Source organism: Telopea speciosissima, chromosome 1, assembly GCF_018873765.1.
Source record: "Telopea speciosissima isolate NSW1024214 ecotype Mountain lineage chromosome 1, Tspe_v1, whole genome shotgun sequence".
Classification (NCBI taxonomy): Eukaryota; Viridiplantae; Streptophyta; class Magnoliopsida; order Proteales; family Proteaceae; genus Telopea; species Telopea speciosissima.
In genome coordinates, this window is record NC_057916.1 from 16552374 (window position 1) to 16571790 (window position 19417).

The window sequence follows — 19417 nt, forward strand, 5'->3', positions numbered from 1 at the left end:
CGTTTTGGATGGGGTAGGGGGAGGAGTCATTTTACCTTTCGTGCGTCTTTTTTAGGTTAGTATCCACATAACAATGGAAGGTGATGTTTTCGTTTGAAAAATTGCAAGATAAACTTGAGCTATTCATTTTTTCAATTTATTTTTTTTAATTTAAAATGTTTGTTCCTAATCAAGTGAGTGCATGGTAATTTCTAGAGTATTAGTAGACATGCATGGGCATACATGGGACGTGTGTCAATATAAAAGAGCATGGTTGATTGAAGGGAAAAGGTTGAGCATGCCACCTGGGTGCCCAACATGTGTCACCCTCCCTTATCTCCCTTTGGAAAAGACTCTTTACCCTCCTGTGTCAAGCCATGTGATTGGTGCATGCCAATAGTTTACAAAAAATGGGTATCATTTCCAACCCTTTCCATTAATTGAATTAGACTATAAAATTTGACATATGGTTAATCTAAATCATGTCTGATCTATCCAATGGTTGAAATGGGCTTATATATCATCTGTCCACGTGGTAGAGTAGATACTTTGTGACATTTGAAGAAATAACAAACTTTTATGATGATAATAATATATTTTTATTTTTGTTGTTTTTTATAGGTAATATCAATTTATTGAAAAAGAAAGAAAACAATTACAACTCAAAAGTAGTTGATCTAAGCCTGAAGGAAGAAAAAAACCCCAAAAATAAGAAAACTACTAGGACTAAATCGTGGAGATGCAGGGGATCAAACCCTGTACCTCTCGCATGCAAAGCGAGTGCTCTACCATTTGAGCTACATCCCCAATTGAAGTTGTTGTTGTTTGTGTAGGGAGAGGATGTGATGGCAAAAGATGAAAAGATCCTTTAGGTTGCACACTGCAAGGTTAACCTTCATAAATTGCGAAGTTAAGGGAAGAATGTAAAACTCTCTTTTTAATTATAGAGATAATTTCATCGAAAACAAACATATGGGGTGTTGAATTGCAGTTTAACGTCACTAGTTTTCCTAGAGTTAACGGCTCAACCAATGAGGGACTAGGATGGAAGAGGCAGAGAGACTCTTTCGTGGGAGAGAATGGAGGCAGACATAGTGCTAGCGTTTTTTTTTTAACTTTAGTTTATCCCTGAAAATTTTACATTGAAACAAGTAGAGTCTAAAGCTATTTTGATCAATGGGAACTGAATGGTTGAATTACCCTAATTAAACACGAATTTTTATCACCTCCAATTCATTGTCCGCTCCAATTCCCTCCAATTCTTCACATAGGAGCAGAATGATCACCCTACCCCACCTTGGACAGTGTGTTCAAACAAGAGGTAGGATGGTCATTTCCACTCCTATGTGAAAAATTGGAGGGAATTGAAGGTGATAACGATTCAATTAAACACTCCTTGAAATGCTAGCACTCTCCTCTAGTGAACATAGCAACAACATAATCCGAATGCAGAATGATGGAGTTGCTCAGTAAAAAAATTGATATTCAAAATTCTAAAGATGAGCGATGATTGGCAGTCCAAATATTTGTCAGATGATAGTCCCACACTCCCACTTGCACTTTTTACATGTCATTATCATTTATCATTCAGTGTATTGCCTGTTAATATCTAACCGGACTTTTATGTCCTTTACATAAATGTTTTAGGTGGATGACATATGGGGTTACTTTTGTAATCTAGTAATGGAGTTTCTGGACCAAGGTCATGAACTAGAATTTAAATTTATCTACTTTATTATATCCTAAGGGTAATCAAGTAATATCACAACCGGGTAGTTTGTTCCTTCAGAAACCCTCCAATTTTCCAAAGCGGTTCAGCTACGTAATTTGGAGAGCAGTGGAGGGGTATTTGATACGAAGTGATTGCAGAGAGAGTGCAGAGCGGTTCAGCTACGTAATTTGGAGAGCAGTGGAGGGGTATTTGATACGAAGTGATTGCAGAGAGAGTGCAGAGCGGTTCAGCTACGTAATTTGGAGAGCAGTGGAGGGGTATTTGATACGAAGTGATTGCAGAGAGAGTGCAGAGAGAGAGTGGACGAAACTTGTTGGCTCCATCTTTGAATTTGGCTGAGGAAGGAAGGTGTGCGAAGGTAGAGAGGATTTACCGCCACCGGAGATTTTACTCCACCGGCCACCGCAATAGCAAGGTTTTTTGCGATTTTCCACCAAGTATTATGGAAGAATGAAAACTCCTTGCCTAGATCCACACTAGTCTTATGATGGAAAGATTCCACTCAATTTATAGCATTTTTTACTTCTTTTTTTTTTTTTTTTGGTAGAAATCTTTTTGGAAAGTTATCTCAATGTTTAATATGATAGTTCCAGTTACCTAAATGCAAATTGTCATTAAAGTCGGACAAATTTAGCAACCAATAGGGAAGATGCATACATACCATGCATTTTAAGGTATTCTTGTACATGAAACATACTTACAAAATAATCAATCAATGGACATTTTTTTCCCTCATACATTCTATCTTATAACAAATAATATCCAAAAATTTCATTAAATGTTCTGTTGTAGTTTTAATACTTTCTTTTATCGTGGGTGTGTGTCTAAGATTGGTCAGAAAACTTGGGAGGGAAAAATATAGGGACACCCCCTAAACTATGACCTGTCTTCATGTACACTCTCTCATCTTTCCTTCGAATATTGTAATGAAATATAAAACATTGGTATTTTATAAAAGAGATTTTCTTATTGATACCCCTTCAGGAGTCAAATAATTTGTAATCTCTTTTTTTGTCTTTTTTTTTTCTTTTAGTATAATGCACTTTTTCTTCTAGTAAAATCTTACAATTTATAAGGCTATGTTTGGATGCTAAGAAAAGAATAGAAAAAACATAATAAGATAAAAATCTTGATGATGCAATGATTGATATTCTCTCCTCAAATTCTTTTTCTGAATATGTTTCTTTTTTTTTCTTAGCATCCAATCATAACCTCAGTACGTGTGCGAAAAAACATGTGAGGCAATGACAATTCTTGAAATAACATCCCGGTTAGAACACTTCCAAATTATTTTGAAAACCTTTTGTTACCCATAACTTGAAGAATATCTTGAAATACAATAAGAAAAAATCAAAAGAAGGTTACAATTTCTTTCACCACATTAGTTATAACAAGATGCACCTAAAATAAATTATTGTTGATAACAAGGGTGGGTTGTATATTTATATATAGAGGGAACAATGGCAATTAACGGTGGCATTGTAACGGCTCTTTCTTTTGTGCTAGGAGGAAGCGAAGCCACATCTTGTCCCATATTCCACTAAATAGATATCTGTATTATGATCTAAGTCTTAAAAAGAAAAATGGATGATATTTTGTCCATTGTACCTAGACAATCTTGTTTTTTTGAACATGAAGAGATAAAGAAACCATTGCAATTGCTGGAAATACTTGGCCTACTAAAGGCACAAAAATTGAGGGTAAGTTGAAAGTTGTCATAGAATGAATACCTTGATTAAATTATTTAATATTTTTACCTATTATTATTATAAAAATTGTAAAGATATCTTACAACTTATAAACCGAAACCTATAATTAAAAATTCTAAGTATATAATTAGTGCACGGAATGTAAAACTAAATAAATGTATCTATTCGCCCTTCTTAGTTAATAACTTAGAGATTGTAGATACAAGTACTACTACGTTGAGTGAGTTTGGGCCAGTTAGGTCCCATTGTGATTTGTTAGCATCTACTTCCTTCGTTTTTATTTTATTTGTGTTGGGGAAGGCGGAAGGGGCGGTTGCTCTTTGTAAATCATTTTCCTTGGGTCCTAACAATTATATGTTTGTTCTAAGAAAAATCGGGACTAAGGATGTAAATCGGTTCTATTCAAGATGAAATGAACATAAACCAAACCCGAACCATTTATAATCGGTTCGAATTTCTCAAACTAACACTGATTAGTAATCAGTTTCCTTTTGTCGCATCGGAGTTGCAGAATAACTCCATGACATCCCCCCCCCCTCCGGCACACACACACACAGGAATCGGTGAATCTTGGAAACAACCTCTCCTGAGGGTAAGCCTGGACACATTTGTTCCTCCCAGACCCTGCAGTACCAGGAGCCTCATGCACTGGGATGCTTTTTTCTTATGCTACATAAAGAATGCCACGGCCAATTGATTCTGCAACTTTCAGGATTAACCCTTTATCAATAACAGAGGAGGAAGGTGATATGGCCCACATGCAGGTACCATCCAAGGAGTCCTGCTGAGAGATGACACCCAACAAATCATAACTCAACGGGGCAATGGTGAAAAAACAGGCCATGTATTTTTCGGGTGTAATTGTTCCATATCACTGGCATTTGAACTACAAGATGTTCCATGAATGACTTTTATCAAATTGTGGGTCTCCCTGAATTGCATGGCACTGTGAGATTCAGTTTACATAAAGTAATTACCAGCCAAGACAAAAACCATAATCCTTCAAGTATGATCAATATTCCCAGATTTAGCCAACAGCATCTGCACATACACACGCACAACTTGCCGTAAGAGGACCATTTTGTAGTTATTTGAAACTGTCTCCAGACTCTCAGACTCTCAGACTCTCAACAAGCAAAAGAATAAATGTGAATTGATAATCACTGAGCTACGTAAAACAAGGCCAACTAATGCTTTCTAACATTAATAAAAGAATAAAGATTACGTGCAAGTTTGTGCTTTGTGGGTTTGAGGGGTTGGAGGGGAGGGGAGAGGCACCTCAAATCATGTTTTGGCTCCTCTATCCACCGGACGCCAAAAACCCTTTTTACCAACAAGGAACTGTTCCTCTTGTGCAGTAATCTCCCAGTGCAGCGACTTAAAAATGGGAATCAGCTTGTGAATCATTTCCATTTTGTCTTGAACCAAAATCCATCCACCCGGTCTCAATATCCGATCCATCTCCGCTATCACCACCGCAATGTCACACCTGACCAAAAAAGGAAGCAAAAGCTCAGGTACATTGTAGAGTACTAGGTTAACAAACAGTGGAAACTGTTGTCAAATTTCAAACTCTATTCAATCATATACCCTCCAATGTATTGGCATTGTCCCTTGTATTTTCAGCCATCAATTCCTTTTTAATCGTTTCTCACAAGTTCCATTTTTTCCACCAGATCGTCAAATTTCCTTTTTGCCATTTGGCCAACTCCATTTAGTCCGAAACTTCCACATGTGAGCAAGGAACCTTGGATATAGCCATCCACAAAATTTCAGCCCATCCACCCTGCCACATGCTAGATATTTGGGCCATACAAAAAGTCCTTCCTAAGTGGGCATCCAAGAAAACCTCTCCTATTTTTAATTCAGAAAAATGAAAATAAGAACAAAAAAAGGGGCTTCATTTGCCCTGTGGCCTTATGGGCTGCAGACTAGGCTGCCACATGGGTGTTATATTCCATGGTCAACTAGTTCATGAAAAGTCTCCATATTTAACAAGTATTGATTTAGATGAAATATTGGTCCTACCTCTGTGTTAGATTTCCAAATAAGTAACTGGAGTGCAGGAGATCATAAGTTCGAGGATACGTGTTGAAAGCTTCACACCAATCATGATAAATTCCAATCAACCCTCTATCGAAAATTACAGCTAGTGTATCTGGTCCATTGATGGGTACAACATTCATCACCCAAAGAGGTTGGTCAATAAGTGCTGCAGCAAATCTGCAAGTTGCAGAAACTCATTATCAAGATCCAGAGAGGGACGGAAACAAATTTATAAGAGACTTCCAATAATATACAGTTAACAAATGGAATGGATAGAATTTAGAGTTACAAACTCATTACTGGGGATTGCATATAGAGACTTTGAATCCCACAATGCAACACATCATACATAAGATTTTGAAAGCATCTAACAGGTCCATATGAATCATGTCAGATCAAGAAGCAACTGTCTTAAAGTTTGAATACTGCTTTGGATGTGCGAGTTCAGAAAACTTGGTTGGACATTTTATATGTTCTGGAAGCAGGCTCATCAAATTCAACAAAACTTTATCCATCAGACAATAACAGCTGCTACATTAAATTTCACGAACTCCTTGAAGGTGTATCACATCATTTCAAATTTCAACACATCTGGCCTCTCATCAATATGCAGAAATTCAAGATTCTCTAGGGTAATATTAATTGATAGGATAATCCTTACATTGTATTTAACAATTTTTCAACCCTATATGCTCAAAGACCCTGGGAAAACCTTTGGAAACTTTAATCAATGGCATAGAGAACTCTAAGTGTATTCCATGATTGATTAAAAGAAGCATCATGACAAAAGCAAACAACATTCTAGCTTATAGAAGTATAAAGATGCAATTTAAATTAAGAAAAGAGTAGAAAGAAGAGAATAGTCACGATCAGTAGCAAAGAGATGCCTCACAGCACCATATCTACCTTGATCCCATCATTTGTAAGGAAAAAAGATTAAAGGGTGTCCCATAGAATTAAGAGTAATATGAATGAAGTAAAGAGTTAATCCTTAAGTGCTGTTAGATAACAATATTGAGTTGAATCTTCCACAATTAGTATTCAAATACTGTAACCACTAACTGTTCATAGAAAATAGAAAACCCAAGCTGAACTGAGTTAGATTACATAGTTGGCTATAAACCAAGCTCGCAACCCAAGCTTACAATAGCATATTGACCTCTGGGACTCAGTGCTGCAAGCATGCAAGGGTCTTATTCCTGTAACCTATGTTGCATGGTTTCCCTTAAGGGAATCAGATATGGGTATTTGTGGTGTTGTCAGATCCACTTGCCCCCTCCAAAAATGCATATGGGTACGGGGACTCAGCAAAAAGTTCCAAGATTGAGGGTGAATGCAGGTTTATGTATCAAAAGAAATGGGATCAATCCTCTTCTTCACGCCCATGTCCAAGTGTCTGACTTTTGGGTGCATCTCATACACATCCCATATCCATACCATGTCAGGACATGTCAACATAAGTACTCCAAGGCTTATAATTCTATTTATGACAACATTTAATAACATTACGATAGAAAATTAATTTTAAATATTCAAATGAAGTTATGTGTAGTCCCTGTGTTCCGGAATCCTACTTTGAACGCTCCCTTGTCCATATCAGTTACACCACAACTAGAGGCTGACATGATCAACATGTGAAGCCCTTCGGAGCCACCAGACTAGCCTGCCACATGGAATATTTCTATGGCAAATAGTTCCTTCAAGAATGATGCAGTTCAAAAGAACAAGATGGCCAGCAAGAAACCAGGCCATTAGACTGGACCAACAATGGACCAATATGTTTAATTTTGAGTGTCCAATGGGTTATATGGGCCATGGGCTCAGTATTTTTGGGTTTTCTATTGTAATGTGCAAATTCTATAAGCACAAATATTAGGGATTTGAGTCCTATACGGGATTAGTGTCAAATTTATTTTATTTAATTGTAGTTTTTATTTTGTAAGGGATTCTCCCCATCATACGTAGGAATTTTCTATTTGCTTATTCATTGAACATATAAATAAAGTGTAGGGGATCACACTACCCCAACGATTTGAACAATTTATTATGCACTTGCTGATTTCTATGAGATTCAGAACTCCTTTGCTGTGAGATGCAGTGAAGCCCTTGGTGGGATGGCAAGTTGGACTGGTGAGAAGCTAGTCAAGTTCTAGGTAGGAAGCCTAGTTCGTATCCTTCATCTTCTATCTTATATAATCTTCTTCTCTTTTCCTCATTCATAGCAGTATTGTGTCATAGTTTGAATCTTGTGGCAGCATCATTCTTTGCCTTGTTTCTAGCATTCTTTTTAGTTACTATTTTGCACCACACTTGCTATTATGTTTGCACTATTTTCTAATTCCTTTCTCGAGTTTCTATTTTGGTTCTAGTTGCTAGTCTGTGAGTTATTTACTGATGTTCTCTAGTTTCTAATTTTGTTTTGATAGTTTCAATTTTCTAAATTCAATTTCCATGTTGGTTCACTAGTTACTAAATCCTTAACTCACATTCTATTTTGGTTTCTCTTGCTATTATAACTTCTAGTTGCTGTTACACTAGGGGGTGTACCCAGTGCACGAGGCACCCGCCACTGCGGGGTCTGGGGAGGGTCATAATGTACGCAGCCTTACCCCTGCTTTCGCAGAGAGATTGTTTCCAAACTCGAACCCATGACCACTTGGTCACAATGGAGCAACCTTAACCGTTGCACCAAGGCCCGCCCTCTCTAGTTTCTGTTACACTAATGTTTCTAAATCTGATTCCAATTTTCCAAGAATTTACTATTTTAGCAATCTCATAATAAGCTCAAATCTGACCATTTCAAACTTTGAGGGTTTATTCTCCTTCCCTGTTAGCTCACTCAACCAGAATTTTGACCAAGTCAGACTTGTCTTTCCCATATTTAATTAGATCTCAGTTGCCGGTTTTGGTTCATTAACTCACCTACAATTCTGGATTCAATGAAGTTTTCAAAACCTAATCCTCAGGTGATTAGAATACCTCACTAAAGCCCCATCAAATCAAAGCATTTTTGCTTCATAGACTGACATGTGACAGCTTGATGCTCCAATTTTTGGGCATGGACACATTGTATATATTATTATATGCTCATAAATCTCAATCCAAACATATTTTCTCATGTGGCCATTTCAAGTTCTAAGAAATGGTAGAGATTCAACTCGGATAGATAATGACCAAAAATACAAGAAGAGAAGTTAAATACATTGAATGTCAAACGGTTGAGATGGGCCCCAAATCTTGTTTCATGTTCAATACTTCCATCTTACGGGGAACCAACCTATCAAAGGCAAGAACGTGTAGAAACATTCCCCAACACAATGTCCAACACAAATAGCAGAACACTGTACAACCCAAGTCATACAGCCAAGCTCAAGTACATAAACGAAAAATCTGCTAAGCTGAACCTCAGCAAGCACCCAAACAAGGTATACATGTTGTACAAATCACCCCCTACTCGTGGTAAGTTTTAAGCAAAATCCATGTTCATCACATGGTGGTATAAAGATTTAAAAAATGGTTGAAAAGCCAATATTCTATTAAAGATTAAAAAAAAAGGGCTAATCGACCCATATTATGGAGAAACTTCAGTATACAGCAGGCCATTCAACTGGGAGGGCCACCAAAATTGTCTATTTCACAGAGACACATATCCAATAATTCAATCAGTTGAGCAACCACATGATCCCTCCACATGGCTCAAAAGCAAGGGCCATTGCCAACCAAGCTTAGTAAAGTGGACTAGTAGTTATTAATTTCCCATATATGAAACGGGCATTACCCAGTGCACAAGGCTCCCGGCACTACGGGGTCTGGGGAGGGTCATGATGTACGCAACCTTACCCCCACTTCATGGAGAGGCTGTTTCCCGACTCGAATCCATGACCACTAGGCCGCAATGGAGCAACCTTACTGTTGCGCCGAGGTCCGCCCTCTATTAATTTCCCATATATGTTAAAGGAAAATGAAAAGCAAAAAAACCTTACAAAACCAGGAAATTGAACATGGATGAACAAATTTCATTTAGCTATGCATCTTACCCCCCATAACCAGCATTCATATCCATTACGTTCCGTGTGCTTGACCAGTTGATTGCCAGGCCACCCGAATAAACATCTGATATGCGTAAAGACCAGTGTTTTGTGTCTTCAGAAAGGATTTCTTCAACTTTTGGCTCCATTGATAGCCTTGGAGATATACTGCTGAGCCTTTCAGGCCAGGGTGTGGGCCAGTTATCTGAGCCCCTTTGCGGAAGAGGGGGAAGACATCTGCGAAGGGGTACATACCTGCCTCACAAACAAAGGCAAGAGCATCACGATAAAACTAAAAGTAAAGGAAATTAGTTACACCAACAACCTGAGAATAACAATAAAAATGGTAATGATGATAGTATGGAAAAAAGTAAGTTTTGATGGTCTCATGACGGCCAAAATATCAGCCATGTGGTAAATTCATTATCACTAAAATATTCTCAAATATCCATTATAATCAATAAAATCAGGCAAGTTTCAGCTGAATTCAGTTCTCCAACATGGAGATACAAGGCTTTAGAAATTTGTTGAAAATTCAACTTCGGCAAATTTGGGCACCTCCAGTTCAACGTTGAAGATACAAGAGTAGAAGTTAACAAAGTGAGTCATACGGTGGAGGTGGGACCTGTGAAACTTTACACATGCTAATACTATCAATGATGATGATAATGACCATAGTAGTGGAAATCGAGTTTCACTGAATAAAAGTACCATGAAGTGTTTTGAATATCCTTTTGATCACACAATGGGGGATCACTTTCTTTGCGTTCCTCATAACAAGTATTCGAGATAGGCTTCTGATATATTACAAGCCCAATTCCATCTGAGTCTACAGTCTTAGCTACCATTTTCCAGCAGATGGACTCTGTCAAAGCTACCATAGCTGCAAGAAGCACCAAATTAAACCTCAATTTACTATCATGCTAAAAAAACCCACAATTTCACAACTATTTCTACTAGACGTTCTATTTTATAAGGGGAATAAAAACTGAAATATCAAGGGAGCTGGACCAAACAGTTCAACTTTCAAAAGCATCCACCAACACTTACACTTAGCTAAGTGTGGGAGGAGTGAACATGAAGGTCTATACTATTTTATAGATAGAGGAAAAAGATATAATCTTACAATTCCAGACACCCAGGTCCCTTGAATCATCACGATAAACAGGTGTAGCTGACCATACAAAAAATCCTCCAGGCCTAAGGATTCTGTTGAGCTCCATTAGTGGCTTTCCACCTATAATTTTAACCCAAAAAGCCTCAAGACTTTCACATAATTAACTAAAGGAACAGACACAAAGTGACCATATCAAGTACAACTACATATAGATACCATGGTTACCCAAGTAAAAATGAGGAAGTATAACTTACCATCTCCATCCCAGTGGACCCTGCATCGTGCACAGTGAATCAAATCATAGACATTATCAGGAAAGGTCAACCTCTGCGTCGCAATGACAGAAAGAACAGCAGGAATACCCCGCTCCAAAGCAAACTGTATCTGAGCTTCATGCTCATCCTTTGGAGCAAATGACATGGTGAGAACATCTTTCTCCAACAAGTAGCCACCAAAGCTTGCAACACCACAACCAACGTCTAGAATAATCCTTGTTTGTTTTCCCCATCCAATACTTGGTAGAGTCTAGTGAAATCAATAGACCAGTTCAAACTCAAATAAAAACCACCAAATATCAAAGGAACTAAAAGCAAAATGCCATCCAAGTAAATCAATAAGCACAATTATTCATAAGAACTACAGAAAAAGATTGCACTCTGATCAATTGAGTGTGACCTGTCTTGTCATTGCATACATTATTCTGTGCCTTCTTAATTTCTCCTTATTCAATTAAATTCTTTAATAATAAAATATTACAAAAAGATGTATCAAAATATCTTTTAAAGCATGTGAAACCATTATTATTTTGGAAGTGTACTAGTTATAAGTATATGTCTCAAACACAAATATTAACACTAGCTCTACCAAGGTTAGGATCACACAAAAGTTGTTCTTCAATCTTCTACATGATATAAGATGTAATGCAACTAGGTTTTTTTTTCTTTTCTTTTTTTCTTTTTCCTCTCATTCATTAGCACTGAAATGATAAAATCAAAAGAAGCACCAAAACAGATCAGTCCAATTAGAACAAGAAATTATAGGGGGAAAAACCAACACCAGTAGCTACACCAGTAATGAATTACTCCAGATGAAAAATCACCATTCACCCACTGTCACAAGGAAACCTGCAACTTATCATCCCATCTAGACATCCATTGGATGAAATTTTATATGTAGTCTTTCAGGAACCATTTCAGGTGTTGAGAGTCAATATTAAATTTACCTTCTCTATAAACTCAACATAGCTCTTCACTCCTCCTTTAAATTGAGTACCACCTCCAGGGAAAACAAAGTAATCACCAGACCTCCGCACCCAGTTCTGGTCCTTCTTGTATTCAACAAGTTTAGGATGAGGGACGTTGCCAAACCAAATCTGGAATAAAGAAAGCAACCAGTCAACCATATCTACTAGGCAAGTGAGCAAAGAAGAGAGTAAGTTCAACAGTTATAACTTCCTTAAGGGAGTTCATGCCTCCAGCCATGTGAGGGGTGACTACAAAGCTTTCTTTGAAGCAAATGACTTTCAGATTGTCTTCTACTTACCTATCTTGGAAGCACTATACAAGCTTGGAAATAACTTTTTTGAACACAATTAACTTTTTGTATAGGAGGAAAAAAAAATTTGTCAGCATATGATAGAAGACACAGTACTATCGTTGAATCAGACATCAAGAGCTCATATGATGAGATTTAAAATTAAAAAAAAAATCATAACAGAGTAATCACTGTATGGAAGTGAGATAGAAAATGTTTTGTTTTCTTAACTAATATACCACGTCAGCTAATCATAAATCTAAATGACACAAAAAACAAAAACATGTAATCAAAACTCAAGAATATCATCATGTCCATAAAAATAGACAAGTAGCATCATATTGATAGAAGAACACAAATAAGGTTAAGGGAAGTAGAGCAATAATCTGAAACATATAAAGCAATGGCAAACCAAGTTGACATAGACAAACTAATGTCATATCTTCTATCAAATTATGAAACTAAAGTTTAGTTTAATGGAAATACGTATTTGAAAATATGTGAATCAAATTCGAACAGGAAAAGATGTGCAAAGATAGGGAAAAGAAGGGCTAAGGTCAATGGATGGTATTTGAGATTTTAGGTTGGATAATGATAAAGGGATTACAATAGTTGTAGAATAGGATAAAATGAAATGATTGAAAGTGGCAAGGGAAAGATGGAATTTTAAGAAGGTTGTGATGACCAAGAACAAAATCTACTGAGCGCAATATGGAAAACCAGAAATGGAGGGCCACTGAATTAGTTCTCTAAGTCTATACTGTTCAATGATAATTGGTTCTAGGGCTAAGCTTTGGAATGGAGAATTCAAGATCAGTAGAATATTTTAACCTGGAACTCAATTGAATAGCAAGGGAATAAATATAAAGTTCCAGAAAATAGTAAAAAAAAGGGGTGGGGAATAAGAAGAATAGCAGATAACTTAAGCACTTCGATTTCTAGGCAATCGCACCTCCTCCGGAATCATCATGCCATGGTTAATTTCCATCCCAAAGAATTTCACAACAATCCAACTAATACTATCATTCCGAACAGTGATTGTTCATAATTCAACTTTGGATTAATAAATCGAGATCAGATCATCTAAACATACATGTAGAAAAGTAACGCCAAATGAAAACTACAAAGAGGGTATGTATGAGCATGTGGGGTTATTCTCATAGTCAACTCAAAATGAAATGTGGTTTTATGTGTAATGGCTTATATAGGGACTTAATTTCTACAATATTTTCGTCGAAACAAATGTTTTAAATGTTCCAACAAGAACTTTAGAGCCGCTAGATCCTCTAACTGAGCACAAACACCACATGTATAAGCCATCGTTCAGCAATATTGCCTAATTCCCCAGTATTGGAGAACAAAACTTCCATCTATGGGAACAAACCCCAGAAAACATCCCAATGATAAGTATGAATTTTTCAAATATCAAGAAAACAAGAAACATTTTCTCCAAAGAAAAAAGCAACAAGAGACCACACAACCCCAACATTTATAAAACAAGATAATGCCCCAAATAAAGATGATGTCTACCAATTCATCCAAAAAAAAGATGATGTCTACCAACGCCCGCCTTAGGTAATTCATCAGCCAATGCATTAGCCAACCACATCCTCTACTTAAATGTCAAGTTCCTAGGCCTTCTGAGGGACTTAACTATCCTGATTAAAATATTAGAAGCATGTACCTCCAAGGTGTTGTTTGATGGCTGTCACTGACAGGGAGGTGAATCAGTGACTGAATATTCTTCCAATTTTCTTCCCACACTGAAACTGGTATGCACTTTAGGAGCTTATCTGATGATCACACAATCATGTACACATCCCAGCCTGACTGTCAAAGGCTCTACCAGGTGTGTACACCCATCCTACAACGCACACACTTCCAATCTGTTACATACACAGTGCAAGCAATCACATCCACAACACAACATGTACATGGTTCGGCAAGTTGCCAACATCCATGGAGCAATGCCACTGGGGTTTCGTATTTGTTCAATGCTCTACTTTTGCTGCACCTACAGTTGGGAGCACCCACACCCAGGTTTACTCAACATAGAAGTGAGAGGGCATTAAAAATGAACCCCCTCCCAGAATTCAGCACCCACTGAATAACCCTTACAATAATGAAGGTTTTGGGGCTTATACCAATGCCCTACAGTTAAGCATAAGCTAGAATAGGTCTTTCAACAATAAACCACCTATTTGTATCATACAACTATAATAGGGATGTACTTGAAACAAAATACAGTGAAGAAATGCTTACAACCCTTGCTCTGTGATGTCCCAGAGATGTATTGAACCCACCGGAACTATCAACTCTGACCTTGATGGAGAGACTTGAGCTTTCAAGTAAACATTGCAATGGGGGGACCACAATACTCTTCTCCTTCCTTATCTTCCCTTTTTGTCCTTCTTAAACAAAACTCACTCACTGCATCATCTTGTTCTTCAATGGAGCTCAACCACCAACATATGCACTTCAATGTGCCTTCAAACAATCCCACAAGATTAGTTGGATGGTATTCAATGCATCTCACCAAGCACACACACTCTCTTTCTCCTCTTCTTGGTTTTTCTCCAAATTTTCCGTGCATAACCAGTATCTTCTCTTGTTGCAGGTGTAAAGTTCTCATTTTTCTGAGAATTTTGATATATGGATCATTTGTTCTCATTTTTTTGAAATTTTTTTATATGTGGCTCATCTCAAATGGACATGGGACGGCCAAGATAAGGCCGATTAAAGTTTGACCAACGAGAAAATTAGAAATCGAATCTTCGATGGTGGTGTACATGTATGCATGCAACACTGTAACATAGGGACCACAGGGTGCACGGGCTTCTCAAATCTCATGGACCGTCAGATCTGAATAAATTTGTGTGGCCATTTAGTGGCCGTCAAATTGGTCGTCAGACCGACAGTCTAACCGCGTCAAACCTAAAAGGTGTGGGGCACAGGCCAATGAGGTTTCTGCTTCTGAAATCTCAAAGAAGGTATGCATGTGCGTCACATAGAGACAATCGGGCATGAAAGTCGTCTCGTCACCCGACAGTATGTCCGGTGACGTTTCAGCTTCTCATTTGTTTACGACACAAGATGCGTTGAGCCGTTGATGCTATCAGGTAAGGCGGGAAAAACCCTTCACCCTTGGATTATGATCTGAGATGTGAGAAGGTATCACGGCGAATGTGAGACCGACTTTTGGAATCTTGGAGCAGGCATTGGTGTACATGCGCTGCACAAACGCACAAAGCTTCGCAGGGCTTGAGATGTCGTGTGTAGTCGTGCACGCAACGCCTTTTTGGAGGGCCAATCAGATTTCACCATTTGGAATTAAACGAAATTCGAAACGACCCATTTAATGCGGTTCGTGCAGTGATAAAGATACATTAATTGTATTGAGGCCCTCAACCCAATAAAGCCATGCCCCTGTAGACTGAAGTCTTTAATAATCACCATTGAAAACCCCTGAAAGTTTAAGTAACTCACAGTAGCTCTTTAGGATTTTGGGCTTCCAAAAACACTATGGGAAGTTCTTCAAGATCAAGCCATGTGCCATGGCCCTACTCGCATGGGCGTGCGGCTGGGGGCCTGTTGTGGGCGTGCCCGCATGGCCTAGAGCCATGGCCATACCATGCTGCGGGCGTGGCTGCATCTGCTGTAGGCCTGGCCACAATACCCTGCCAGCCAGCCCCAAAGCATCATATCACTTCAATATGTGCCCGTGCCATGTGGCTGCCACTTCAGCCATTGTGCTGCTCTACCATGCCACGTGGCACCATGGGCCCACCTCCATATTCTCTCTCCTCTTTCTCTCTCCTATATCTTCAAGTGGCATGGCCATTGGACCTGCTGGTGCGCTAAATTCTGAACTGTCCCTGATCACTGTAGATGGACTAAAATACCCCTAATCACTGCCAAGACTGCAGAACACCCCTCAAACAAAATGGAACACATCCAAACACTTGCGCAACCATCTTTGAAGCCTGTGAACACTGTGAACTGCCGCATCATCTCAGAACTGACCACCTCATCACTGATCTGCACATGGTTGCCAACAATGACAACCTCTATGCAACACAAGGACCCCCTAAATCCAAGTTCAACCATTCGATGACCAACGCCAAATGCACCCTTAATCACCACACTTGACCCACAGAGTAATAACCACTTGGTCTCTAAATCACCTCAGATACCAGCCAGACTAGGGCCACTGAAATGCCATCAAAATTTACTTTTATGCCATTAAGTGGGGGGGGGGGGGGAGGGAATGTACTCGTGATTCATGCATAGCCACTTGTATAGAAAGCAAATGAAGACCAAAGTCTCATAATATAGTCAATTGGTATCCATTGAAAGCCTCCAAAGTAACCACCCACCTAGCAACCACACAGTAATAATCTCAGCCACCTCCTTGAGAGGTCTAACCCACCCTCAGAACATTGCATTTTTCCTTTGGGAACATAGTATCCTTGGGTATATTTAGAAAAGGAACAACTTACAATGGTATTATAACAACCCATTTGATGCCATTTCAGCTGCAACCAATCACAGTCTTTCTTAATCTTCCCTGCAGCAAAATCCAGCACTTTGGTGGACTAGAACTCTTACTAGCCCCCCCCCCCCCCCAACTCTTCCATCCAAGAAAGAAACATATAAATAGAAGCCTCCACGTCAACATTCTATGAGAATATCTATGCCTCAGTTTCAAACGGAAGCATGACAAGTTCTGGGTGTTTTGTCAAGAACTCTATGGAAGGATTATCATGTTCAAAGAAAACTTTTTCTTTGATGCTCCATTTAAGCAGCAGAATCTTGGGTTTATAAAGCAGAAATCTTGGATGCTTCTCAGGTTTGTTTTGAAATTGGAGTGGATTCAAAAATGCTGGTGGAAAGCCTCCTAAATTGTGCACACCCTTATTGGAGCAGATTGGTCTAATATATAAGACATCCAATTTCTGTGCAACGATTTCCTCTGAAATTAGGACTTCACATTTATACAGACTATACCTTGAGTGAATCCTCTTCTAGGTTCCGTAATTTTCACTTTGATGTTGAAAAGTAGTTGTCAGGTCTGCTTGGAAGGGATCCAAAAACAGTGGTGGATGGCCTACTATGTTATGACAACCCCCCTCCCCTCCTTATCGGCGGGAGTATATGAAATTCTCTTTAAATGCATATGCAAAATCCAGTATGGCCTAAAATGGCTGGTAGAAAAACGCAATTCTTTGTATGGCTACTATTCCTGGTTTTCTAATCTTTGCTTTGATGCTGTAAATCTTGTAATTAGTGAAATAGAATTCATCATATAGCAATCCCTGACAATTTGTATATAATTTGAGAGTGTTCATTGTGCAACTCCTAATTTACAATATCAAAATGAATCAACCTGGTGACACAAGAGTTTAGTTTATACAACTTTTACTAATGATCAAATGCAATGCTTGATAAATCCTCAAAATTCACTATCAAAATCATGCCATCCACTTCAGATGGTAATTTGTTTTACCATGTCTGATTTAAGAAATATTGAATTTATATTGCTTAAATCTTAATAATCTCAAAGGATCAGTTCATTTGAATTTCTAAGCTTTCTTATCCATTTGACAGCCAGTTCAAGGCTTCCTAGCCCAGTGTTAGAGTTTCTGGAGCATGACTCTCTTCTACCACCCTAGATTATTGAGAATGGAAAGAACATTTCATGAATTCATGAACTGACCCTCAAAACAATGATCTTTTTTATATAAACTTTAATTTTCTGAACATTTTTATGTCAAAGTATTTTACAACATGTTTCATGTTGCTTCCGCAACAGAAATTATTAATAATGAGTAATCTATCTCATCCTCTTTCGTATTTTTTACTCATACAAAGTTCAGACATTTCTGTTCATATTCGGGCAGTGTGATAAATGTGAGTGTTGCAATACTTTCTAAGATTGTACATTTGCAGATGATTAACCTGATCTAATCAAGGATCTTGAAAGGCTATAATGCATCACATTTTCAAACCAATAAAGAGTCCGGGAAAGTATTAAATCAGAAACCAAACAAGAAAAACTTAAACTGTTGGTTTGATTAGTTAACTGCTCTGGTTTCTTAAAATCCAAAGCATTTTCGACAAAAAATAATCTAATTCAATAGATTAAAGGGAGGTGGAAAAGAGACAAAGAAACGAAACCGAAGACTATGACAATACAGTAACCCAGACTCACCAAAGTAGCAATCTCACCATGTCCCTACTCCTCGGCCAGGGAACGGGTATTTTATAACCCTGGGGAAGAGGAAGTAAACAGCGGGGGCTAGGATCGGGGCAGTGGCGCTCCCTGTGCTCCATGTGCCGTCTCGACTTCAACGCCTTTATTGCCTTCATGTTATCAAGACAGGGTATGTAATCAACAGCGACCGATCCCTCAATCTTACATAGCTCCCACGTCATTAAACCCAATCCTCTATCGCCGTTGGAAGTCCGATCAGGCGGAGAAGGAACTGCTGGCCCGTCTCGTGCTTTCTCTTTCTTGTCAGAGCTTGAGGTGCGAGTAAGAGGAGGAGAAGGAAGACGACGAGGTGGAGGAGATGCATTCGAGGCATCATCAGAAAAGGAAGAGATCGGACTAGATTTCTGGAGATCAGTGACGGATAGGTAAGAGAAACGGTTGTTGATGGATAGAAGAAGAAGAGAGACGCATAGGAGAAGGACAAAGAAAGCGAAGAGAAAGGGGTATTTCCTCTCCTTTATGAGACTCTGAATCGATGGTTCCATCATTCACGTTCTTTGAAGAAAGATCGGATCGTTTAGCTTCTCTTCTCAATAAACAGAGCGGAAGAGCAGGAAACATGGGGAGAGATAAAGATCAAGATTCAAGCATGGGTCCTTGACTCCACGGACGAAGAAACTGATGAATCAGAGATTGTTCCACCACCGAATCTGCTGCTGAGGCATAGTACTTGAGATTGTCGGTGATAAAAATACAAGAACATACCAGAGTTGGAGACAGTGAAGTAAAGAGAGAGTTGGGGCACACTGCTACGGCGGCGACTTTGAAATGTCGTTAAAGTGACGATCACATAACTGAATTGCTGAAGAAGAGATGACCGACTAAAAGGAAATTGAACTCACTCTAACTTTGGGTTAGGCTCGTGACACTCGTCATGCTCGTCACGCTTTCCAAAGAAGAGCTACCGTGAAACTCGGGGGATCAATCTCCTCTACTTCCAAAGTTCGTATTTCCATCCTATTTCCTTCACCTTTCATTGCGCCACCTGGCCTGACAACC

General features: G+C 38.7%; 1 protein-coding gene and 1 non-coding gene across 2 annotated transcripts; both read right to left on the minus strand.

The window, feature by feature from the left end:
* Positions 1 to 713: 713 nt before the first annotated feature.
* On the minus strand, positions 714 to 786 carry TRNAA-UGC. The gene has a single exon. It is a non-coding gene; the product is annotated as a tRNA-Ala (tRNA).
* A 3303-nt stretch (positions 787 to 4089) lies between these two features.
* On the minus strand, positions 4090 to 19103 carry LOC122644563 (probable methyltransferase PMT23). Its single transcript, XM_043837944.1, has 9 exons — positions 18373 to 19103; positions 11834 to 11983; positions 10866 to 11136; positions 10621 to 10731; positions 10206 to 10377; positions 9504 to 9749; positions 5449 to 5643; positions 4704 to 4909; positions 4090 to 4338 (listed from the first exon to the last, which is right to left on the minus strand). Exons 1-8 carry the CDS (start codon positions 18904 to 18906, stop codon positions 4705 to 4707), a joined length of 1884 nt encoding a protein of 627 aa, XP_043693879.1. The 5' UTR covers positions 18907 to 19103; the 3' UTR covers positions 4090 to 4338; position 4704.
* Between the last annotated feature and the right edge of the window lie 314 nt (positions 19104 to 19417).

Excerpts from the sequence above, each read along its gene's own strand:
- LOC122644563 (XM_043837944.1), bottom strand. The coding sequence starts at position 18,906 with ATGATGGAACCATCGATTCAGAGTCTCATAAAGGAGAGGAAATACCCC. Across the intron at positions 11,984-18,372 it reads GGCCGAGGAGTAGGGACATG|ATTTGGTTTGGCAACGTCCC; the intron begins GTGAGATTGCTA and ends TCTTTATTCCAG. Across the intron at positions 9,750-10,205 it reads GATATTCAAAACACTTCATG|GTATGTACCCCTTCGCAGAT; the intron begins GTACTTTTATTC and ends TTTGTGAGGCAG.